The 25,138-nt window shown below is 43.8% G+C and overlaps 1 protein-coding gene and 1 long non-coding RNA gene across 4 annotated transcripts in view; one reads left to right on the top strand and one right to left on the bottom strand.

Moving 5' to 3' along the window:
• Positions 1-4,261: 4,261 nt before the first annotated feature.
• On the bottom strand, positions 4,262-11,178 carry LOC126066514 (uncharacterized). The gene is made up of 3 exons (XR_007515121.1): positions 11,125-11,178; positions 6,450-6,571; positions 4,262-4,348 (listed from the first exon to the last, which is right to left on the bottom strand). It is a non-coding gene; the product is annotated as an uncharacterized LOC126066514 (long non-coding RNA).
• Positions 11,153-25,138, top strand: part of LOC126066513 (uncharacterized) — a 55,553-nt gene continuing 41,567 nt past the window's right edge. The window contains exons 1-3 of one of the 3 annotated variants that reach the window (XM_049867640.1): positions 11,153-11,333; positions 22,092-22,298; positions 24,057-24,209. In XM_049867640.1, the coding sequence (XP_049723597.1) occupies positions 22,122-22,298; positions 24,057-24,209 (330 nt within the window). In that variant the 5' untranslated portion in view covers positions 11,153-11,333; positions 22,092-22,121. The remainder of the gene's footprint in view (positions 11,334-22,091; positions 22,299-24,056; positions 24,210-25,138) is intronic. The other 2 variants (XM_049867639.1, XM_049867641.1) reach the window with 2 other exon arrangements.

Here is a 25,138-nt window from a genome sequence, read left to right as displayed (position 1 = left end):
AAAAAAAAAACCTATTTTTTAGGAACGCAAAGCATTGAAAACCACAGGATCTGAAAAGTAACAAAAATTCATCCATTTCCAAACATGGGAACTAATACAGTAGGAAACATTTTCTGTTGTTTGCAACCACAAAACTCTAATTGATAGACCTGGCTGTTCAGACGTGAATTTTATTTAACTAGGTTTAATCTAGGTAACCCTGGGTGGTGCAAACAATTAAGCACTCAACTAGTAGCTGAAAGCAAACCCACCCAGAGTGCCTCAGAAAATAGGCCTGGTGATGTGCTTCTGAGAAGTCACAGCCTTTGAAAACCCTATAGAGCACAGTCCTACTCTGCACACACGGGGTCACTGTGAGTTGGAACTGACTCAATGACAACTAACAATAACAACATTTGATAATCTACCTCAAGAAATATAAATTTGTTGCGATGTCTGCAACTTTCAGTATATATTTATGGAAATAATGTATTTTGAAAATAAAATAATTTTATGTATCAAGAAAAACCATAAAGAATTTTGTTGAATTGTGAGAACTGAATGAAACAAAGGGTTTAAGAATAAGAATGTCATCTTTTCCACCGTGGAGTTTCAGGCTTATGAAAAAGAAACCCATGGGAGTTAAAGGAAATTTCTAAAACTAGGTTTTTATTCAGCACTTTTTTATTTTTCTGAATCCTAAGCTGGTTTTTGATCCAGCAAAAGCCTGGGTTATTTGTCTGGGCCGTCCTACACAAAACTGGCATGGTGCATGCCTTTCTTCTCATGCTTGGCAAAGGCTCCTGTGCATTTAGGCTTTCTAATTAGAACAAGTCAATCTTCTCATCTGCAGGCCCTCACATGGTTGCCACAGGGGTGTTTGCAACATGAGAACCTCAGTTTCCATGGGTGGTGATTACAAAAAAAAAAATTTTTTTTTTCAAGTCTACAGTAAAATTCTGTTCTTGAATTCTGCTAGAGTCAGGAAGTCTTTGACTCTCTTCTCTACCCAGGAAAGGGCAGAGAGGAGGGCCACTGTGTGGGGGCAATCGTTGGACCATGGAACTGGACTTCCAACCTTAAGATAAACCAACTGTGGACCTGGAAGCTTTCTCTGGCGTTCATGATCTGCCTTCCCCTCATAAGACGGGGGAGATAAAACACTCATGTTTACTCAATGCAGTGTTAGTGTTTCTTTAAGAAATTGTAGCCCAGACCCTCATCATGGGCATACTCAAAGTCCAGGAGCTGATACAAAACAGTCCTTTACTTAACGGTCACATCAAATCTTTTAGCCTAAATAGTCCACAGTGGTTTGGGAGTGGCTTCCTTCTTACTTAAAGTCATTCTGCCCAGATTCTCAAAGAATGAGTCCTTCCCTGGAGCCCTGAGCCTTCCAGCTCCTGAGCGCCTGAGTTCTCCTGCCAGAGCCCACGCCCCCCTCTGCAGCTTCCAGCCCATAGTCATTCAGTCCCCCAGATGGGGTGGGGAAGCTTCTAACCCTGAAGATGGAGCGTCTGCAACGCAAGTAGGTTTTTCACAGTGCTGAGAGTGGCCTCCCTTAGCAGTTTACTGTGTCCAAACCCAAACCAAACCCATCGCCATCGAGTCCGACTCACAGCAACCCTATAGGACAGAGTAGAACTGCCGCATAGCATTTCCAAGGAGCGTCTGGTGGATTAGAACTGCCAACCTTTTGGTTAGCAGCAGTAGCACTTAACCACTACGCCACCAGGGTTTCCAGTTTACTGTGTGTATTAAGCTAAAAAGTATTATGGTGCTAATGAGGGGAGAGGCTTGAATTGCATTACCGAGGCTGCAACTGTTAAGTCAGTTTCAAGGTGCAGCAGGTCCTCCCAACAATTCTGACTCCTAGCGACGCTATGGAAACCCTGGTGGCGTAGTGGTTAAGGGCTGCGGCTGCTAACCAGCAGTTCAATCTGCCAGGCGCTCCTTGGAAACTCTATGGGGCAGTTCTACTCTGTCCTATAGGGCCGCTATGAGTTGGAATCGACTCGACGGCACTGGGTTTGGTTTGGTCTTGGTTTTAGCAGCCCTGCCCCATAGAGTTTCCAAGGCTGTAATCTTTACAGGAGCAGATTACATCTTTCTCCTGCTGAGTGGAGCTGAGTGGCTGGTGGGTTCCGAACTGCCGACCTTTCGGTTAGCAGTCGAGCACTTAACCACTGTGCCACCAGGTCTGCTGCGGCAGGTCCTAGGAGAATAGAATTGCTGGGGGTGTGTGGTGGGGGGATGGGGGGGTGGGGAGATGGGGGATGGGGGGGTGGGGAGATGGGGAGCGAGAAAAAAAAGTTCTTTCCTACCACCCAAATAAAAAGTTGAACATTCAAATGTCCTAATGAGACAGGCAAGAGATCAGACTGGCTATAATTAAAAGGCCTTTGACTCAGTATTCTTAGAATCTAAACCTAAGTGCAGACCACTATATGGCTTTTACTACTGGAACTGGAAGAGGTGCTTACACAAGACAAGGGGCCATATTTCCTGTCTCTACATGCTTGACCAGCTATAAATTACTGACAACCCTCCCGAGTTGTTTTTCAAGTCCCCCACCAGGTGCAGAGTATGTGCAGTAAAAATCAAGGTAACCTATGAATGACCTTCCACATGAGATAATCATGAACAAAGATCCCTTGCCGAGACTCAAACCAAGATCCAGAGACATCATGCATGTGCAGCATCCCAGAATAAGTCCTGTTCTACACCCCAGCAGCCCTTGCGACAGACTCCATCTTAGTTCCGACAACCTCTGAGAGGAAATCCATCTTGAATTCCAACTGTGCATGCATTTGATTTTCATAACCCCTCCCCTTCTCCTGAAAATCTCCACCCATCCAATGAGTGAAGAAAACCTTTCATAAACCCTAGGAAACCCTTTTTGATGACAGACTGGAGGCTAGCATAGGTGGAAACCCCTCTCCATCTCTCCCTCGCGAGCCTTTTTTACTTTCTTTCTGTCCCTAATAAACCTTTGTTCGTGTGGCACCTCTGAGCCTCTGCTGGTCATTCTTGGTCAGAAGAAGGTAAGAACCTAAGCAGGGCTTAGTCCCGAGCTGGGAAGCCCTGCCCTGTAAGACTAAGAAAAATAATTGTCAACTTCAGCAGTAAGACAGTTCAACGTTAATTTTTTTGTCCTGTTTATTAGCAACTACTGATATTTGCAATAAACAGTGAAGTCCTAAAAAGAAGATTCTACTTTGGAAAAGGTAATTCATTTCCGTCCAGCCTGTTTCTTCTAGTATATTCCTCTCACTGCGTGATGGTTAAGGTGGCAAATTTCCTAGTTTCCTGAACATCCTTTCCCTTCAAATACTTGATGATAGCACAGAGAACTTGTCTTGAGAACAGAAAAAAGTATTTTAAAAGCACGGGCATGGAATGGGGGGGTGGGGGGCAGACAGGACCTTCAAACGCTAGGGAAGCTGTGGCAGCTCTGAGTTTCCAGGAGTGGCTCGTTAGGGAGCGGACAAAGCCGGGAAGAGGCTTGCGGTAGCGGTCCCCAGGGTCCCCTGATGGGTTTTCAGTCTGAGGCTTTGAGGAGGCGTCAGTGGTTTCTGCAGCAACTGGAAAGACTAGGGATGAGAGGATCTCAGCTAGAGATCTGAGGATTCAGACGGCAGCACCGCTCAGATGTGAGCTGCAGTAGTCATTGGCCGGCTTGTTGAGACAGATGGCTGGGTCCTGCCCCAGCATCTCCCAATCAACAGGTCTGGGGCAGTGACTACAAATTTGCATTTCTAACCATTTCCCTAGTGACACTGATGCTTCTGGTCGCGGAACCACGCTTCGAGAACCACTAACATAGGGTCTGTATAAGTTGGAATCAGGTCGATGGCAACAGTTAACCTGAAGCCTTGCTGGTCTGAGAGTGGTCCATGAACCCTGCACCATCAGCATTATCCAGGATCTCCTTAGAAATGCAGATCTCAGGCCCAGGGAGCCCTGGTGGCACAACAGTTAAGCACTCAGCTGCTAACTGAAAGATTGACAGTTGGAACCCAGCCAGCAGCTCCGGGGGAGAAAGACCTAGCTATCTGCTCCCATAAAGCTTACAGCAGAGGAAACCCTATGGGGCAGTTCTACTCTATCACATGGGGTCTCCATGAGTAGGAATCGACTCCACGGCACTAGCTCCTAACTCTTCCATCAGCTATGTCTTCTAATTGTTACTCATCACAGTTAAAACTCTTGGTGAACTCTATAAATGCAATTGGGTCATACTCCAGACCTATTGCACCAAAATTCATTTTGACAAGATTCCTATGTGATCCGTGTGTACATTAAAGTTTCGGAAGTCTTCATCTTCTTCAGAGGAGGCTGGGTAGGGCCGGCAGTTTGCACTGGACTGCTGCTGAAAACAAAAGTTGGCGGTTTCAACCAGGGCTTCCAGGGGTTCCTTGAGGTTCGAACCCCTGCTGAGAATTTGCATTTGTATCAAGTTTTGATGCCAATGCTGCTGGTTAGGGACCAAATCTGAGAATCTCGAGTAAAGCAGTGGTTCTCAAAATTTATTACTGTATACGTAAGAATCACTTAGGGATCTTGTTAAAATGTAGATTCTGATTCCATATATCTGGGGTGGAAATACAAATTCTCAGTAAGAGTTTGAACTGGAACGAATTGGTTCAAAGCCCGGGTTTGAACCCACCCAGCAAGCGGCTCCTCAGAAGAAAAGCCTGGAGATCTGCTTTCGTAAAGATTACAGCATAGACAACCCTCTGGGGCAGCTCTAGTCTGCACACATGGGGTCGCCATGAGTTGGAACCTACTCGATGGCAGCTACCAACAACAACAGATCTTTGTGTCAACCCCCCTCATTCTGCAGATGAGGAAAATTAAATTAGAATGGGTAAGTACCTTGCTGGAGGAGGAGGAGAGCTGACAGCAGGTGCCTCGGCTTGGTGCCTTCCCACCCTGGACGCACATTAGGTATCACTTGGAGAGCAAATACTGACACCTGGGCCTCACCCCAGAGATTCCAATGTGACTGATCTGGGGTGGGATCCTGGGCCTGGGCAGTGTTTTAAAGCTTCCAGATGATTCCAATGTGTAGCCGGGGTTACGCCCTGATAGAGTCCACGTTTAAGACTAAGTTTTGAATCGTCATCCCATTCGCCTCACTGAAAAACTATTTGAAACTTGTTTTCAAACGTCCTTCTCCACAAGAGTTTCTTCTTGGAAAACATTCCAAGGCCCTTTTAATTACGATCTTCATTTGGGATTTTTTTTTCTGGTCAGAATGTGTCCTCCCTGGCCCCACTCCTTCTATGGTGGTGGTTGGTTGCCACGGAGTTGATTCCTGCTCGTGGTGAGCCGGTGTGTCTCTCAGCAGGACTGTTCCATAGGTCTTTGGATGGCTGTGACCTTTTGGAAGCAGACCATTAGCCACTCTTCTGAGGCACCTCTGGGTGGGTTGAACCACCAACATCTCTAGCTAGTAGTCGAGCACTTAACTGTTTGTACCACCCAGAGACTTCCATCCACTACATCTAAACCAAAAAACCAAACCCATTGCCATTGAGTCAATTCCAACTCATAGCAACCCTATAGGACACAGTAGAACTGTTCTGTGGGGTTTCCAAGGCTATAAATTTCCACAGAAGCAGACAGCCACATCCTTCTCCTAAAGAGCAGCATGGTGGGTTCTAACCACTGACCTTAGGGTTACCAGCTGAATGCTTAACCACTTCACCACCAGGGCCCCTCCCCACTACATGGACTTCCTATTCATTTCATACCCCAACCCCAGGAAAACCATTTCTTTGTAAGCACATCCTAGAAACCACCTCCTCCCCTGCCTGATGCAAGGGCCACACTGTATTCTCTTTGAAGATTCTTGCTGCTTCTTTTTTGTTTTGATAGGGACCCAACCAGGACTGAATGACAACTAAAGAAAGAACAAAAAGGAGAGGGGAGCATCCCAAGAACTCAGGGGAGGAAACTGGGCTGAGGAAGATGGGCAGTTGCCTGTCTAAGGGGACAAAGTCCTTTCCTTAACCCACCAGTCAGCACTAGAAGGAGCAGACACACAGTGGAGAAAGTCATTGGAGGCCAAAGCTGAGTGAGTTAGCAAGAGTTCTAACACTCCCCACTCCCAAATGCTGTGTGGTCTGTTGGCAGCCTCCTCACACTGATTCATGGGCTTGTGTTTGAGACACTAGAGGCAGGAGGGCTTTGGAGTTTTCTGTTAAAGTCCACTGACCACAGATTACTAAGCTGACACCTATAGTCAAAAAAAAAAAAAAGATGTTTGGTTTATTGGACTTGCTGCAGCAGGAGAGAACGCCCCCCAAGATGAGTGGGGAGATTCGGGACGAAGGAGTTGGGAGGAGCTTTTGGCAGGATTAGGGTTGTGCTGGATGATTCTAAAAAGGGGTTAGGGAAGGGGTGGGGGCAATTCGGGATTGGATGATGTCTCGAAGGGGGCAATTTGGTAATTAGATACCTACGGGAGCGCTGGAGTTGGTTGTCATTGGTGAAGGAGCAGCAGTTACCCAGACTCGTCAGAAGAGGGCGAAGTTTCGTCACGTTTGTGTTTGGAGAGTGGCCTCGTCTCTGTCTTGTTCCAAACCTGTGAGGGGAGGAGAGGACCTGACTGAGTGCTGCTTCTGTGCAGTTGGGAAACCATAGTCTGACTGCCAGCAAGATAAGCTTTCAGTTCCTCAGTTTAAACCCAGTGTTTCCCTTGAGATCCCAAGAAGATTCTATCCTTATTTCTGGCCTCTACCATCCCTGTTCTCTTCTGAACGGTTACCTTGTACTTCAGAGACAGGTCAGTGATACAAACACAAGATACAAGTGCAGAACGGACGGTACATTGTTTTTTTATGTGTGTCTGTGTGTCTCTGTGTGTGTTTGAAATATGCAATATCAAATTATTTCCCTACAAATTTTGTAATTGTTATTGTTGTTTTGTTTCCTAGCTTTGCAGGTACCCTAAGCACATGCTTAGCCTGCCTCATGGGTAATTCAGCCCTAGTAAATCACACCGAAACTATAACAGCTATGAAAATGAAGTCCAGGCTGCCTGTGACTTACAGACACTCAAGGTAGGAGGAACCCACACAGTACAGTACTTAGAAACTGGTGCTATCCCAGGAGCCCCAGCAACTGCTCTGCACAAGTTCCTAGTTATATTCCAATGTCTGTTCTTTCCTTCTGTAAGTAAAGAATCTTTGATTTTTAGCTGGGCGTATGTCTAGAATAATGACTAGATTCCCAGAACAAAATTCTACCTCAAAAAGGGAGACCAGACTTGCTGGCCTGACAGAGAGTAGTGAAACCCTGAGAGTGTATGGCCCCCAGACACCCTATCAGCTCAGTAATGAAGTCACTCCTGAGGTTCACCCTTCAGCCAAAGATTGGACAGGCCTATAAAACAAAATGAGACTAAAGGGGCACACCAGCCCTGGAGCAAGGACTAGAAGGCAGGAGGGAACAGAAAAGCTGGTAATAGGGAACCCAAGGCTGAGAAGGGAGAGTGTTAACATGTCGTGAGATTGTTAACCAGTGTCATAAAACAATATGTGTACTAACTGTTTAATGAGAAACTAGTCTGTTCTATGAACCTTCATCTAAAGTACAACAAAAAAATTAAAAAAAGATTACATTCCCCAGCTTTTTTTGCAGGGAGTATGATCATGTCTGTAAGTTCTGGCCATTGGGATGTGAGCAGAAGAAGTGTCATGTGTGGAAACTGGGAAATGTCTTCAAAGGAATTGCCTTTTTTTTGTCCAATTCTCCTTCCTTCTGTCAGAAGACAAGATGGCTGGAACTCAGCAACCATTTTGGGCCATGAGGTGGGAGTCACACAGTAAGGATGGCAGAGCAATAAGATAGAAGGAGCCTAGGTTCTTCATGATCATGGGGCTTCTATAGCAGAAACTTACTTCTGGACTTTATTTACCTGAAAAATAAACTGTATTGTTTCAACCAGTGTTAATTTGGAGCCCTGGTGGTGCTGTGGTTAAGAGCTCAGGCTGCTAACCAAAAAGTCAGCAGTTCAATTCCACCAGCCACTCCTCGGAAATCCTATGAGGCAGTCTACTCTGTCCTATAGGGTCGCTATGAGTCAGAATTGCCTTGACAGCAATGAGTTATTTTGGCTTGGTCACTTGTAGTGCAATCTAATCCTAGTGAATATTTTAAGACCCTTCTCTAAGAAGGACTCTTCATCTCATCTTTATGGTTCATCTAGTTTCTGATCCATACTCTGTCTTGTCCACCTGGGCTCTGGCCTTCCTGGTTATTCCTTTCTGTTCCCTAAACCTCTGCTCTGAGTCCCAGTTGCTGGCCTACAGATGGGCTCCTTCGCCCCACTCTGGACCTCTCCACCCTCACAGCCCTTTTCTGGCTTTGTTCCAGGAAGGCTGGACTAGCCATGTTATACAAACTACAGACTCTGAGAACAGCTGTAGGGCCTAGCCGAGGAGGAGGCCGTACAAAGCAGAAATAACCCAGGGATGCGTACTCATCAGAACATGCTCACTGAAAAGTCATCTCTGTCCAGGACTCCCTCCTTGCCCTCCCCACCTTCCTCACCTCTTCATTTCATTCTGGGTCAAAATTTCTCCCTGTTGGGGCCATTTGGGTTTAAAATGCACACATAACAGAATGCAGCCAAGAGTTAAAGGACTATTTTCCATGTGCAGTGTTAAAACCAAAATTATAGTAAGCCAGTAATAGAAAATGATTGAAGTTTATTGAATATACAGTTTGCAAATTGGTGTAACATTTCAACAGATCCTTCTACTCCAGCTTATGGCAAATAGAACAATTTGTAGTCAGTAGGTGTTATGGATTGAATTGTGTCCCCTCCCCCCTGAAATGTGTGCCAACTTGGCTAGGCCATGATTCCCAGTATTGTGTGATTGTTCGCCACTTCAGTCATCTGAGTGATTTTCCTGTGTGTTGTAAGTCCTAACCTCTCTGATGTTAATCAGGCAGGATTAGAGGCAGTTATGTTAATGAGACAGAACTCAATCTACAAGATCAGGTTGTACCTTGAGTCAATCTCTTTTGAGATAAAAGAGAGAAGCCAGCAGAGAGACAGGGGGACCTCCTACCACCAAGAAAGCAGAGCTGGAAGTGGAATGAGTCCTGAGATGCTCCTAGATCAGGGGAAGATTGATGACAAGGACCCTCTCCCAGAACCAACAGAGATAGAAAGACTTTCTCTGGAGCTGGCACCCTGAATTCAGACGTCTACACCCCTAGACTGTGAGAGAATAAACTTCTCTTTGTTAAAGCCACCCCCATGTGGTATTTGTGTTATAGCAGCACTAGATGACTCAAAAAAAAAAAAAAAAAGACAATAGAATTCTATACAGTATTGTCTTGAAGGACAATTAAAATAATTACTGATTTACCCTAAAACATAGCTCTAGTCTGACCTCTGGAGTTTCTGTTGAAACTGGACATAGGTAATTCTTTAAAAGAACACAAGGCCTAAAGCAAAACATTCTTAGTAATTAATCTAGACCACTGTTTGGTCTGAAGGTGATTTTCAGATAACCAGTTTCGTCGAGGCTCAAGGTTCAAAGATCATCTCAGGAAAATAGGTTGGATGGGTCACCTCAACCTCCGAGAACTGGACTCCACGAGAATTAAAACTTCGTTTCTCAGCAGTTTGAGTTTCATTCAATTTCTTATTTTATTCATTCCTTCATTAAACAAATATTCATGGAGAGTCTGTTTCTATATCCTAAGCCAGTGAACAAGACAGATAAGGACCCTGCTTTCATGCAACTTATGCTCTTAGACAGGAAGCCAAGAATACACAAACAAAAGAGCTAGTGAATGAAAAGGGCATTCCAACTTGTTATTAGTGCCACAAAAAAATATAAAACAGAGCATTGTGATAGTTCCTGGGGAGGACATCATTCCGAGAAGGTCTCTGTCACAGGGGAGAGGGCCTGGAGGCAGAAATGAGTCTGGCGAGTTTGAGGACCAGAAAGAAGGCCTGTGCTGAGCCCAATGAGCAACTAGCAAGAGGCTGGCCTTGAAGAGGTAGGCAGGGGCCGGCTCAGGCAGGTCTGGTGGGCCGCACTGAGGTGGTTGAGCTTTATTCTAAATGTAATGGGATGCTTTAGGAGAGTTTTTTCCTACCCTCTAGCCTCTTGATATATGCCAAGTTGAGAGGCTGAGGTAAGGGATTCTAGACAGTAAGGAGGAGAAAGGTTAACCTTCTTGAATACACTGGGGAGTAATGCAGATAGGCTCTACTCCTCCCACCCTTATATTGGCTTCCTGTTTTTTTTTTTATAGTGGCTGCAACAGATTACCACAAATTTAGTGGCTTAAAACAACACAAATTTATTGTCTTAGAGTTCTGGAGGTCAGAAATCCCACACGAGTCTCACTGAACAAAAATCAAGGTGTCAGCAGGGCTGTGTTCCTTTACATTTTACTGATGTCTTGGGGACAATCAAGTTTGCCTGCCTTTTCCGGTTTCTGCAGGCCACCCACATTCCTTGGCTTGTGGCCCCCTTCCTCTATTTTTAAAGCCAGCAAGAGCCAGTAGGATCCTTCTCATTTTGCATCTCTCTGATCTTTCCTTTGTTGTCCCATCGCTCTCTGATCACAGCCTAGAAGGTTCTCAGCTTCAGGTTCTCCAACTCACGTGGAATTCCATCGGCTTCCCCCAGATAACCGAGGGTAATCTCCCATCTCAAGGTCCTTAACCGTGATCACATCTTCAAAGTCCCTCTTGCACGTGAGGTAACATGTGCAAATCCTTAGAATTAGGATACGGTATCTTCAGGTGCCGTTACTCTGCCTACCATACCGCCAATCCTTAATTTACACTGCCCACAGCAAGAGTTCCCAAAATCCTTTTTCCTGCCCCACCCATTTCTCCCGAAAGCCATGCAGGCTCACAGGGGACCTCGGCTCAGCGGAAAACAGGCTGGGCGTTTGTTTGTACTTTCCCGGCCTCGGCCTTCCTCCACGCCCCACTGATGACCGGGAACACGGGTCCTCCTTCCCTCACTTCTGTCCCTTCCTAGACCTCGCCGCTCACAGCGCCAATGGGCTTGACCCGCAGCCAGGACACCCAGATTTCTCCAAGTCCCAGCCGCTGAGCTCCAACGAGACCTGGGATAGTACTTGCTACCACCGACCCACCTCTTGCAGGCCCAGGCTCTTCCCAGTCCCGCGTCCGGCGGGTGTCCAGCCCCGGGTTCTAGGCCCGCCAGGGGGCGCTGGCCGCCCTCGGGCCCCAGTCCCCGCGCAGCCGGCGCCCTAGCTGAGACCGCCCTGCGCAGCCGTCTCCATGGCGCTGGACCCGACGCGCGAGGCCCGCCCGGCTGGGGACTCAGGACGCGTGCGCCCAAGTGAGTTGGGGGCGCACGGCGGAGAGCCGGGGGGCGAGGAGAGTGCCCGGCGAGGAGCCAGGTTGCTCCAGCACCCCGTACCGTGCGGCGCCGGTTAAGTGTTCGGGGCTTAGTGGAGATCGTGCGCGCTAGCGCCTCTCCATGCCGTCCCGAGGTCCACCACCTCCACCCGACCCGGCTCTCCGCAGGGTAGGGGTGACTTTGTGCACGGGGTACGTAGCTAGAATTCTCTTAGGAAGTTTCTATACATTAAGATTGTTGCATGAATTGAAAGCCTTGGAAATGGGAGAGGGCAGCAGTCCTTCCTTGCCTGCCCTCCCTCCCTCCGTCCCCTGCGAGGCATCCCTCTGACCGTTCGGCCAGCAGCAGCCAGTGCTGGTGAGCAGGGGACTCAGAACCGGGCTTTTCTCTGCCTCCACTCCGGACAGACCCGCCCCCACCCTACTCTCCTTCCCTCGGTCCATACCCGACCGCCAAAGAGAGTCAGATGAGATGAATAAAACCTAGGACAGGGTGGGCCACATATGTTATGCGGTAAACAAACAAACAACCCCGGTGCAAGGAGTCCATTCCGACCCCTGGCGCTTGTCTACTGACAGAAAGGTTGGTGGCTAGAACTCACCCAGCAGCGCTGTGCAAAAAAGGCCTGGAGATCGCTTCCATAAAGATCACAGCCAAGAAAACCCTATGGAGCTCAGTTCTATTCTGTGACACTTGAGGTCACCACATACAGGGTAGGCCTCTGATAAGTATTCCTCCATGAAACAAGCAATCAGTGCTGGCGTTGAGCACGTAGGTGTTTGCTAAACTGAACTACAGTGTTTCATTTACTGAATATGAAAATGACATAAAGAAACGCTCATGATATTAGGTGAAAAAAACCTCAAGATTCAGAAGGGTCTTAATAGAGTATTTACAGAATGACTCCATTTTTGTGTATATGTGTGTGTAGTTTATGCCTCTTTAAATACCTAGAAAAGGCTGGTGGGAAATACTCCAAAATGTGAACACTAATGCCATATAGCACCTTGTAAGAGGGATGGTGTAGTGGTTAAGGATTTAGGCTCTGCAGCCAGACTGCCTGAGTTTGAATCCCAGCTGCACCACTTAACAACTGTCTGACCTTACCCAAATTACTTAACCTCTCTATGCCGCAGTTTCCCCATCTGACCACTTACATGCCAGGCTCTGTCATGTTGCTGTTAGCTGTTGTTGAGTTGGCTTTGACTCCTGGCTGCCTTATGTGTAGCAGAAGGAAATGTTGCCCAGTCCTGTGCCATCTTCATGATCTTTGATATGCTTGAGCTCATTGTTGTGGCTATTGTGCCAGTCATCTCATGGAGGGTTTCCCCTGTTTTCACTGGCCCTCTACTTTACAAAATGTGGTGTCCTTTTCTAGTGATTGGTCTTTCCTGATGGCCTGTCTGAAGTAAGCAAGATGAAGTTTCACCATCCTTGCTCCTAAGGAGCATCTGGTTTTATTTCTTCTAAGACCGATTTGTTTGTTCTTCTGGCCGTCTACAGTTTATTTTTCACCAGCACTACAATTTGAATGCATCAGTTCTTCTTCTGTCTTCCTTTTTTATCGTTCAGCATATGAAGCAATTGAAAATACCACAGCTTGGGTCATGTGGACCTTAGTCATCAAAGTATTGTCTTTGCTTTTTAGAACTTTAACTCGTTATTCCTCACAACAACTCTGTGAGGTAGTTACTGATTGTTATCATCCTCTTGTTACTAGTGAAAAAAACTTTTTATAGGTTATCTCATTTAATCCTTACAAATGCCTAAAGAGGTGTGATTCCTGCCATTGTTACAGATGAAGAATATGAGGTTCTGAGAAGTAAAAACAGTGAACCATGGTCATCTTATGTCATCATTAAGGTTGTGTGTCAACTTGGCTGGGTCATGATGCTCAGTGGTTTGGCAGTTACGATGTACTTTAGCAGTCATATAATGATGTAATCACCTCCATGATGAGATCTAATATAATTCTAATATAGTGTGATCACCTCCATGATGGGATCTGCTGTGAGTAGCCAATCAGTTGAAAGGAAGTTTCCTTGGGTGTCTGGCCTGCATCCAATGTAGGTGGGCTTTCTGGCAAGGCTCACTGGCTTTTGCTTGTTCTGAATCCTGCAGCTGGCTCCTGTTCATCTGACCTCTGGTTCTTGGGACTTGAGCTAGCAGCTTTCCTGCTGATCTTGGGATGTGTCAGCCTCCTTGGTGTGGATCTTGAGTTCATCAGCCCCTACAGCTATGTGAGTCAGAGAAGCCTCCAGCCAGACCTATGGATTTGGGGCTTTCTAGCCTCTGCAACCACACGAGCCAATTCTTTGATCTAAATCTCTCTCTCTCTCTCTTCCTCTCTCTCTATATATAGCTGTACAGATAATTAAAACAGAGAGTGTGATGGAGATGAACTGAGGCCATTCTGAAGAGTTGACATGAAACTGAAAAATTAACAACGGGAAGAAATCACCTCTGAGAAGAAGAGGGGTAGGAGCTTTTCCGGTAGAGGAAACAGCTGGTGCAAAATCAGCTGGAACAAGCTGGATTGTGTTTAAGGAAACAAAAGAAGGCCAGCATGGGAGAGAATAATATGGGGTAAGGCTGAGATGAGTTGAAAACCTAGACAAGGCCTAGATCACACTGTGGCTTTATAAGCAAGAGTAATGAGTTTGATTTGTATTAGAAGTGCAATGGAATTTCTTCTCCTGCCTAGGACAGAACAGTTTGCAGCAGAACCACGTTTTTGTAGAGAACAACTTTAAGTCAGATTAAAAAAAAAAAAATCAGATTGAAAGCATCAGTGAGTTTCCAAGGCAGTCAGGACTGGAGTGGCCAAAGCCAAGGTCCTGGAGAAAAGGGAACCACAATATGTTTGCTGTTACCCCCTTAAAGCATTTGTTGATTCTTGGAGCAGACCTAAAGACTGAGAAATGGGACAGAGAGCAATGGTTAAGAAGCAGAAAAGCCAGCAGAGATTTTGGCTATCTCATGAAGCTGGAGCAGCAACAGTTGGAGTTTGGAGTTGCCAAAGCAGCCAGGACTTGAAAAGCCAAAATCCTGGACCACAACTACCACAATCTCCACCAGACTGAGCCCAGAACAACTAGGTGGTGCCCCGTTACCACCACCAACTGCTCTCGCAGGAATCACAGTAGAGGGTCCTGGACAGAGCTGGGGGTGGGGGGTGAGGGTGGCAGGAATGTAGAACAAAATTCAAATTCACAAAAAAAGGCAAAACAAAAACCCAGGCTTGTTGGTCTGGCAGAGACTAGAGAAACCCTGAGAGAATGGCCCCTAAACAGACACCATTTTATCTCAGTACTGAAGTCACTCCTGAGGTTCGCCCTTCAGCCAAAGATGAGGCAGGCATATAGGGCCAAGAATAACACTTGTGAGGAACGTGCTTCATAGTTGAATCATGTATACAAGACTAATGGGCACACCAGCCCAAAAGCAAAGGCGAGAAGGCAGAAAGGGACAGGAAAACTGGATGAATGAAAATAGGGAAACTGGGGTGGAGAAGGGGAGAGTGTTGACACATTGCAGGGTTGGCAACCAATGTTACAAAACAATTTGTTCACTGTTTAATGAGAAACTAATTTGCTGTGTAGACTTTCACCTGAATCATAAAAAAAAAAAAGAAAAGAAAAGTCAAAATCCTGACTAAAAGGGAGGTACAGGGAAATGAGCCAGCCAGTCTGTTGTATTCCTCTCGAGGCTGTACAGGACAAGAGGCTAAAGAGCAGTTTTCAGCAGTCTCACAGTGCTGATAAGATAAACATTGAAGTTCAGGACCCCCAAAGAGGGGGAACCATGGAAATACCCTAGGCTGTCATTTGGGTGTTAGGAAAGGGGGCAAACCAAAAACAGACCAAGCCTTTCAAAAAAGTGCAGTCTAGCACTGAGTCAGCTCAGTTCCTGAATAAATTAAGGTGGTTTTTCCATCCTAAGTGCCTAGCAGAAAAGTGCTGCTCAAACTTTAGCAGGCAAGAGTCACCTGGAGAGCTTGTTAATACAGGTTTTGAAGCTGCAATCTCAGAGATTCTAAGTTACTAGGCCTGTGGTAGGGGCCCAAGAGTTTATTAACAAGCTCCAAGGTGATGCTGATGCTGCTGGTCTAAAGACCCCACTTTGAACAGTAAGGACCGTGATAATAGGATGGACCTTCTCTGGAAGAAGATAATATCCAGAGCTTCCTATTTTTTTAATACATAATCTCTAATACTCAGTAAAAAATTACCAAGCGCAACAAGAAACAGGACCAAGAGATAAAAAGGGATATTGAGAAGACCAACAGGTGACACGGGTATGAAAATAATCAGATATGGACTTTAAAATACTATTAGTTAAGAAAATAGATAACGAGATGGAGATTTTCATCAGAGAACTAAAACCTATAAAAGAGGATATAGTGGAGGTTTTAAAACTGAAAAATAGAATAATTGAAATGAAGAATTCAAAAGGTGGGTTTAACTGCAGCTAAGATCTTGCAGAAGAGAGGGAGATACATCAGTATCTCATTAGTTATCTCATACATCAGTATACATCAGGAAGATACATCAGTAGGAACTATTAAGGATGAAGCAAACAGGAGACAGAGGTTGAAGAAGCTCTATGAACTCCAAACAAGATAAATGCAAAGAAACTCATGCTTGGGTACATCACGGTAAAACAGCTGAAAACTAAAGGCAAAGGTAAAATTTTAAAAGCAGCCAGAAAAAAGGCATATTAACTTAAACAATAAGGTGTGTCTTCTCAACAGAAATTATAGAAGCCGTGGTGGCACAGTGGTTAAGAGCTCGGCTGCTAACCAAAAGATGGACAGCCGTTCCTCACCACTATGCGTCAGAACCAACTCGAAGGCAACACGTTTTTTTGTTTGTTTGTTTTTTTAAGATAATGAAGTGACATCTTTGAGCGCTAAAAGAAAAACTGCCGTCAAAAAATTCTATACAAAGGAGAAAATCCTTCAAACGTGGAAAGGAAATGAAGAACCCATCCAGACAAACAAAATCTGATTTAATTATTTTCCTGCAAACTAGCACTGAAAGAAATACTAAATTTCTTTGGACAAAAAAAAAATGATCCCAGACAGAAATATGGAATGTAGGAAGGGATGAAGAGTGCTATATAAGAGTACTATGGGGGTAAATAAAAATTAACACTGTGCAGAAATAAATGTAGAATTAAAACTCAATAACACAAAAGATGGGAAAGAATTAAATGAAGATAAAACATTCTTTGTATTGTTGTTAGGTACTGTCAAGTTGGTTCCGACTCCTAGCAACCCTATATACAACAGAATGAAACACTGTCCAGTCTTGTGCCATCCTCACAACTGTTGCTATGTTTGCACCCATTGTTGCAGCCACTGTGTCTGTCTGTCTCCTGAGGGTCTTCCTCTTTTTCACTGACCCTCTACTTTACTAACCATGATGTCCTACCCCAGGGACTGGTCCCTCCTGATAACATCTCCAAAGTATGTAAGATGAAGTCTCGCCATCCTTGCCTCTAATGAGCATTCTGGCTGTACTTCTTCCAAGACAGATTTTTTCTTCTGGCAGTCCATGGTATGTTCAATATTCTTCACCAACACCACAATTCAAAGGCATCATTTCTTCTTTGGTCTTCTTTATTCAGTGTCCAGCTTTTGCATTCATATGAGGCAATTGAAAACACCACGGCTTGGGTCAGGCGCACCTTAGTCCTCAAAGGGATGTCTTTGCTTATTACACTGTAAAGAGGTCTTTTGCAGCAGATTTGCCCAATGCAATGCATCGTTTGATTTCTTGACTGGTGCTTCCATGGGTGTTGATTGTGGATCCAAGTAAAATGAAATCCTTGACAACTTCAATTGTTCTCTCTGTTTATCATAATGTTGCTTATTAGTCCAGTCGTGAGGATTTTTGTTTTCTTTATGTTGAGGTGTAATCCATACTGAAGGCTATGTATGGATCATCAAAAAAGTTCTTCAAGCCCTCTTCACTTTAAGCAAGCAAGGTTGTATCATCTGCATATTGGAGGTTATTAATGAGTCTTCCTCCAATCCTGATGCCCCATCCTTCTTCATATAGCCCAGCTTCTCAGATTATTTGCTCAGCATACAGATTGAGCAAGTATGGTGAAAGGATACAACCTTGATGCATACCTATCCTGATTTTAAACCACTCCATACCCCTTGTTCTGTTTAAGACTGCCTGTTGGTCTAAGTCCAGGATCTGCATGAGCACAATTAAGTGTTCTGGAATTTCCATTCTTCACAATGTTATCCATAATTTGTTATGATCTACACAGTCAAATGCCTTAGCAGAGTCAATAAAACACAAGTAAACATCTTCCTGGTATTCTCTGCTTTTAGTCAAGAGCCATCTGACGTCAGCAATGATATCTCTTCTTCTACACCCTCTTCTAAATTTGGCTTGAATTTCTGGCAGTTCCCTGTCAGTGCTGCAACCACTTTTGAACTATCCTCAGCAAATTTTACTTGGCATATGATGTTAATGATATTGTTCAGTAATTTCCACATTCTGTTGGATCATCTTTCTTTGGAATGAGCACAAATATTCTTTGTATTACAAAATAATTTTTATCAAACTATAATAAGTTTAGGGCCTTGGCTGTGCAGTGGTTGAGAGCTTAGCTACTAGCCAAAAGGTCAGCAGTACAAATCTACCAGCTGCTTCTTGGAAACACTATGGGGCAGTTCTACTCTGTCCTGTAGGATTGCTATGAGTCAGAATTGACTCGATGGCAACAGGTTTGGTTTTTTGGTATTTGTAATAAATTAAGGATGCATGTTGTAATCTCCAGTGTAACCATTAATAAATATCAAAAGAACATGAAACTGTCTAAGCTAATAGAAGGGAAATATAATAATTAAAAAATAGTGTACTAATCCAAAAGAAGGCAAGAAAGAAGAATCATAAAGCAGGTGGGGAAAAATAATAAAATGGTAGATTTAACTCCAAATATGTAAATATATCAAATAGTCCAATTACGAGATTAAGACAATTAGATCAGATATTTTTTTCTTTTTTAATAATATTTTATTGTGTTTTTGGTGCAAGTTTACACAGCAAATTAGGTTCCCACTTGACAGTTTCCACACAAATTGATCAGTGACGTTAGTTACATTTTTCACATTGTGTCAGCTTTCTCTCTAATTGTGTTCTGGTTGTTCCCTTTCCACTACTCGAGTTTCCCTGCCCCCTTATCTTCTCATCTTTGCATTGGATTAAATGTTGACCTTTTGGATTTATACAGATGGTTTTTTAATAGAGCACCGATCAAACAGGTAATATCCTTTATCCTTTATTTTGTGTGTCACTTTGCTTTTCTACTAAAAGGTGATCTCAAGGGATAGTTTTGTTCAAGGTTTAAAGAGTGTCCAGGGTGTCCTCAGTAGACCAGATTTCTTTTTAAAGCCTAAATATATGCTGCTTTCAAGTGACATGCCTTAACTCTAAGGACTCTGAAATGTTGAAAATAAAAGGATGGAATAAAAAAGACACCATACAAATACTAGCCAAGAGGAAGCTGGTAGAGTTATACCAATATCAGACAAGGTGAACACTAAGTCAGAGGTTCCCAAACTATCTTAGTCTCTCAGTACGTTTTTCACAGTACTGGAGGCCCAAAGGAAAACCTAACCCTTTTCTTTAACAGTTCAGTTAGGTCTCAACAGTCTAAGAAGTATTTATAACCTAATGACTGTGTAGCCATTTGAAAAAAATAACACACATACATTTAAATATATTGTCTTAGTTTACTGGTGCCACCATAACAGAAGTACCACAAGGGGATGGCCTTAAAAAATAGAAATTTATCTTCTCACAGTTCTAGAGGCTCAACGTCCAAATTAGGGTCTCAGCCATGTCGATTCCTTCAGTGGGCTTCTCTGCTAGTTTCTGGTGACTACTTGCAATGCTTGCCATTTCTTTGCGTTCCTTGGTATGTGTCTTCCCCCCGTGTGTGTCTCTGTGTCTGTTCTGCCCTATTTATAACCCAGATGTGATTATTAGGTTTAGGACCTACCCTACTTTCGTATGGCCTCGTTAACACCACAAAAGAAAAACCCTATTTCCAAACAGGATCACATCCAAAGGTACAGGGGCCAGGATGTCAATACATATTTTTAGGGACACAATTCAATCTATAACAGATGTATATATTTTTATTTAATCCTTAAACTCGTTGCTGTCAAGTCAGTTCCAACTCATAGCAACCCTATAGGACAAAGTAGAACTGCCCCATAGAGTTTCCAAGGAGCAGCTGGTGAATTTGTACTGCTGATCTTTTGGTTAGCAGCCGAGCTCTAAACCACTGTGCCACCAGGGCTCCATTTAATTCTTAAGTAACTACAATTACTTATTAATGGGATGTTTATACCTGTTGAATACTGCAGAGCTTCTCAAACCTTGAAATCAGATACCGCCACCCTCATTTCTTGTTCTACATTGATTTTCACATGGACTTCTTTTTTTCCACAGCAGCCTCCAAAAACCCAGCTTCACAAAGATATGATGTCATTGAAAGGAATGTAGCGCTGTGGTAGTTTTATAATATGTCCACAAATTCTTTCATTCACCTCCCTTCAAGAGATGGAGCTTCGCTCTGCTCCTCCTCAGAGTGAGCTGAATTGAGTGATTCCCTTCTAATGAACAGACTGTATGGAAGTAATGGTACATGTCTTCTGAGACAAGATCAAAAAAAGCACTACAGCTTCCTCCCTGCTCTCTCTCTCTCAGGTCACGTGCTCTGGGGGAAATCAGCTGCCATGTCATAAGGTCACTCAAATAGCCCTATGCTGAGGCCCACATGGTAAGAAACAGCCTTCCTATCAACAGCAGTGAGCCATCTGAGAAGCAGACCCTCTAACCCCAGTCAAGCCTTCATATGATACAGCTCCAGCTGGCATCTTGACTGAAACCCCATGAAAGACCCTGAGCAGAACCACTCAAATTCCTGACCCACAGAAAGTGTGAGATAATAAAAATGTGTTGTTTTAAGCCACTAAATTTCAGTGTAACTATTATACAGCAATGGATTGTTAATACAAGCATAATTTTAATTTGAAACTGTAAACTATCTCCAACTAGTACTTTAGCATCTAACAGATGTTGCTGGAATGTCTTGAAAATTTAAAATATTCCACAGTGCCTCTGAGTTTGCTGCAGTGTCCCTAGGCACCTCAGTGGACAGTTTGGGAACTGTGGCTCTAAAACAGGAAGCATTACTAGAGAGAACGAGGGCTATTAAATACTGGCAAAAGGATGGACATACCAGAAAGATCTAACAATTCTAAACTTGTAGGCACCTAATAACATAGTATCAAAATATATAAAACCAAAATTGACAGAACTAATCACAGAAACAGATAAATTCACGTCCATACATGTCTCTCAAATAACTGATAAAATAATAATATTTTTTTAAAAAATCAGTAAAGATACATGTAATGGGGAAACCATTGGAGAGCTTTCAGCAAAAGAGTCACATGATCTGATTTACATTTGAAAATATCACTCTGGCTACCAGGTGGAGAACAGACAAAAGAAGAGCAAGACGGCTGTTGAAGCCGTGAGGGAAGAAAAGTGATGGCGGTAGTTGCAGACAATGGAACTCCTTTTTATGTTTGCTTTTTCTCAGTAGCCCATGCCTTTTTTCAGTTTTCATAGGATGCGCCATCTGGCCTGGGTTCAACAAGGAGAGCCTCTTTTGATGTAAGCCAATAAACACAATATTTATGGACAGTCTCCAGCTAGAAACATTCCCATATGTGAAAACTCCAATCATTCCCATAAACTTTTGTCTCTGTGAACCCAGTTCAGATCCCCAACCACGATTACCTTAAGTCAGTACGTGGAAGCAACTTTTGGGGCTGGATAATTTAAGAGACAAAATCAGTACCAGCTTCCTGTGGCCAGCAGAATACTAGTAATATATCAATAATGGTAATAATGAAGCTTATTGAGCATTCCACCATGTGCCAGGCATTGCGGTAAGTGCTTTATAAACTTATCTCACCTAATCCTTAAAAGGAAACCCTGGCGGTACAGTGGGTAAGAGCTTGGCTGCTAACCAAAAGGTTGGCAGTTCAAATTCACCAGGCACTCCTTGGAAACTCTACTGGGCAGTTCTACTCTGTCTGCTAGGGTTGCTATGTGTCGGAACCGACTCAATAGCAATAGGTTTGGTTTTTGGTTTTTGAATCCTTAAAACAACTATGATCCATTTTGCAGATAGGGGAACAGTGGTGTAAAGAGGTTTTATAACTCATCTAAGGCCACACAACGAGTCATGTGGTGACCTGGCTAACACCCAGGTCTGCTTGCCTCCCAAGCCCGTTTGCTTAACAACTATGATATACTGCCTGGCAAGAATTGTGTTTCTAAAGAGATTCATGCCATTTTTAAGTCATAATCCCTTAGTGATATTTAGTATCCAATATTAATGCTAATTGAATTCCTTTATAATTGAGTTCCCTGGGTAAAGTACCCTTTTAAAGAATCTAAAGGAAAGGACACGGGCCCACAAATACAGAAATTAGAAATTGAACAGTTCCCTTCAGCTAGCTCTAGCTTGACTTCCGGTAACCCCTGTTCCCCTTTTAAGATAAATGAAATACCTTGAGATTTGTACAGAAGGCTGTGTGGGAATATCTGTCAATTTTTAGTGGGGGAGTGGCACTCTGCTCCTTACACAGACATCTGTGTGTTGGGTTTCAGGGTAAGTTACTCTTTTCAGAATCCAAGTGGAATCTAACACAATAAAACAATGCCAAAAGCAAAGGAAGGAAAAAACGCAAAAGGGACAGCCCTGCCCATCGTTCCAATTCTGCAGAAGTTTCTGAAAACATATGAGAAGCGTTGCGCACAGTCTCAGACGTTTGTGTGTCCAGCCATCAAAAGGGACCTGAAAACCAGCATCAACAGTGAACAGATTCTCAAGAAGGTGAGTGGACGTACGGCCTTGTTGCCTTATTCTTCTCCGAAATGAACTGACCGAGGTTCATCCCCGGGAACACAGGTCTCCAGCCCCAAACTAGCTGTGCCACTCCCTCTGCATTGCAGACCGAATGAAGGTCAGAGTCTCCCCCAGGCACTGGGAGGGTTAGCACCTCTCCTACCTTCCTGCTGTAACCTTGGACCTGCCTGTCCATCGCTTCAGCAGCCTGCCTGTTCTCACACCACTTCGCCATCTGGAATGGTCAGCCCTCCTTCCACTCCACATCTAGGAGGCCCCACTCAAGAGCTGCCCATCTTATTATCCTTGCAGGCCCTCCCCTCCCCAGTGCTCTGACCACCCACCTGGCTCCTCAGAGTCAATGCCTCCTTTCCTTGACCACTGCTGAGTCCACATCACTAGTCCACACTTGTGCGTGCCCATGTCTCCCCTCGTGAGGCCCATCTCACCTGGAATGAGGTCAACACAGTCACAAGTCTGACTCCCAAAGCACTGGATCCCAGAAAAACATTCTGATGTCATGTTTTCTGAGATTAAATCTAGGGACTGAGTGTGAGGGCAAAAGAGGAGAGGAGAGGCTGGCACTGGAACTAAATGGACAGCTATGGGGAAGGGGGCACTGGGGTGGCACAAACGGTTAACATGCTTGGCTGCTAACCAAAAGGTTGGAGGTTCGAGTCAACCCAGAGACACCTTGGAAGAAAGGTCTGGTGACTTCTTTCTGAAACATCAGCCTTTGAAGACCCTGTGGAGCACAGTTCTGCTCTGACACCCATGGCATTGCTGTGAATCAGAGTCCACATGAAGCAGCTCATAACTGGCAGTGCCCCAAGGACAGACTGGAGTGTGGGAGGATGCCTACATTGAACCTCACGTAAAAAGAACCACCTCAAGTTCCTCTTTAACCGTCTCTATTTTCCCCCCAAATTCTCATGTCCTGGAGTAGCTGCCCCTCCTCTCCTCCCCTTCAGCCTCTCTTCCCTCACCCATACCTGTCCTCCCCGATCTTTCTAATCCCTTCTTCAGTGATTCCTTCCCTGGGCTCCCTCACCATCTCCTGGCTCATCCAGTTGGAGGAGCTTCCCAGATCTATCCTTTTCGTGGTAAAATAATTACTAACTTTTTTTTTGTACTGTAAGTCTTGTAATTAGCCGTCAATTACTTAATCATAAATTTTGTTCAAATTTATATTCTCTACAGCAATGTTTTCCAAACTTTATTTATTTATTTTTTTTTCAAATTGCAATCTACCATCGGAAATACAACTGACACCATGACCCAGTACGTAAGTGATGTTAAGCTAGTGTGCAGAATTACGGCCAAACGGGCTGTTTATATTGGGTTGGTTGCTTAGGCTGGCTCTTCATTTTGATTTTGAATATCATCAAAATAAATGTTTCATGAGAAGTTATTATCCTTACTCCATAGAACGAACTTAGATATTCTTTTCTATTTTACTTAAAAAAAAAAACTGGGTTGTAACCTCTAAATTAATTTCCTGGCCCAATAATGGGCAGTAATCTGCTAGAAAATCTCTGCCATATAGGACTTTTCTTGGGGCCTTACACATAGCAGGAGCTTCCTAAGTCTATGATGCATGGTCACCACAATGCACACCTGATCCAGAGTTAATAATTATTTTAGATGTTCTAATGTAGTCTAATGACAATATTCCTTTTCTACATCTTCAGATGCATGGGAATCTCTTTATGCTGCACACCTGTAAGTTTTTTTCTTATATTCCAGTTCATTCTGGTGAGACCGGATGCCTCCCCGCCAAGCTTCCTACCAGTTTCCTTGGAACCTTTGCTCATGACAATTCAAGACGTGTGTTACACGCTGGGGCAAGAGCTGTGTATCTGGGGCCTTCAGCTGAGCAACCCAGAGGTTGCCAGACTTGTGAGTCATGGATTTTAAAATATTTTTTCAAAGCTTAAAATTTCATCTAAACATATTGCATTGTGCATTCAACCTATAGTTCATTTTGCTCTCAGTGCTATGCTGCAAGGTTTTCCTTAAAAAAAAAAAAAGGTATTTTTAATGAAATATTGTAAACTTATATAAAAATATAGAAAATAATAGAAATGACACCCATGTACCCACCACCCAGATATAACATGCTTTTTTTTTTAAGGACTAAAAATTGCAGATATTTACAAATACAATAGCTACAGCCTCATTTTACTTGCTCTCTCTGTATCTGCTTCCCCAGAAGTACCACTGGCCTAAAGTTGATGTGTATCAATCCCATGTATGTTTTAATACTTTCATTACATATGCAAATGTTTTTATTTACATAAATGGAATTCTATTGTATGTATCCTTTTGTGACTTACTTTTTTTACTTACATCGTCAGGAATTCTCACGTTCATTCATTTTGACTGCTATTATACGATATATAACTTTCAATCGTGAAAAATAGTTTTGCTGGTTATACAATTATCGATTAACCTTTTGTTTTGTTTTTTAACTGAGCTTCCATTATTGCTTATGAGAAGTCACATGTAGGGTTTGTTTCTGGAGGGGGAATATCAGGTAATTCAGACCAAGAAGATAATCTAGAAAACACACACACATTAGGCAAGGGACCCAAGAGAGGATGGAGGCCCAGGGAGGAGACATCACCAGGGACAGTTTTTTCTTGGAGGTATTTGATTTAAAGAGGAGGCAGTTGAGAAGCTGAGCAGTGCTTTTGACAGGCTTCAAATACTAGGAGACACTGATCACCTGGAGAAGGCCTAATTAACCCCCTTGCCTTGTGCTGGAATAGCGAAGGACTATAGTTTAGGAATAAAACTGAACCACAGGTAGATGAGTACTCAAGGGA

This window comes from Elephas maximus, chromosome 23, assembly GCF_024166365.1.
Source record: "Elephas maximus indicus isolate mEleMax1 chromosome 23, mEleMax1 primary haplotype, whole genome shotgun sequence".
Lineage (NCBI taxonomy): Eukaryota > Metazoa > Chordata > Mammalia > Proboscidea > Elephantidae > Elephas > Elephas maximus.
This window is presented reverse-complemented; position numbering and strand designations above follow the sequence as displayed.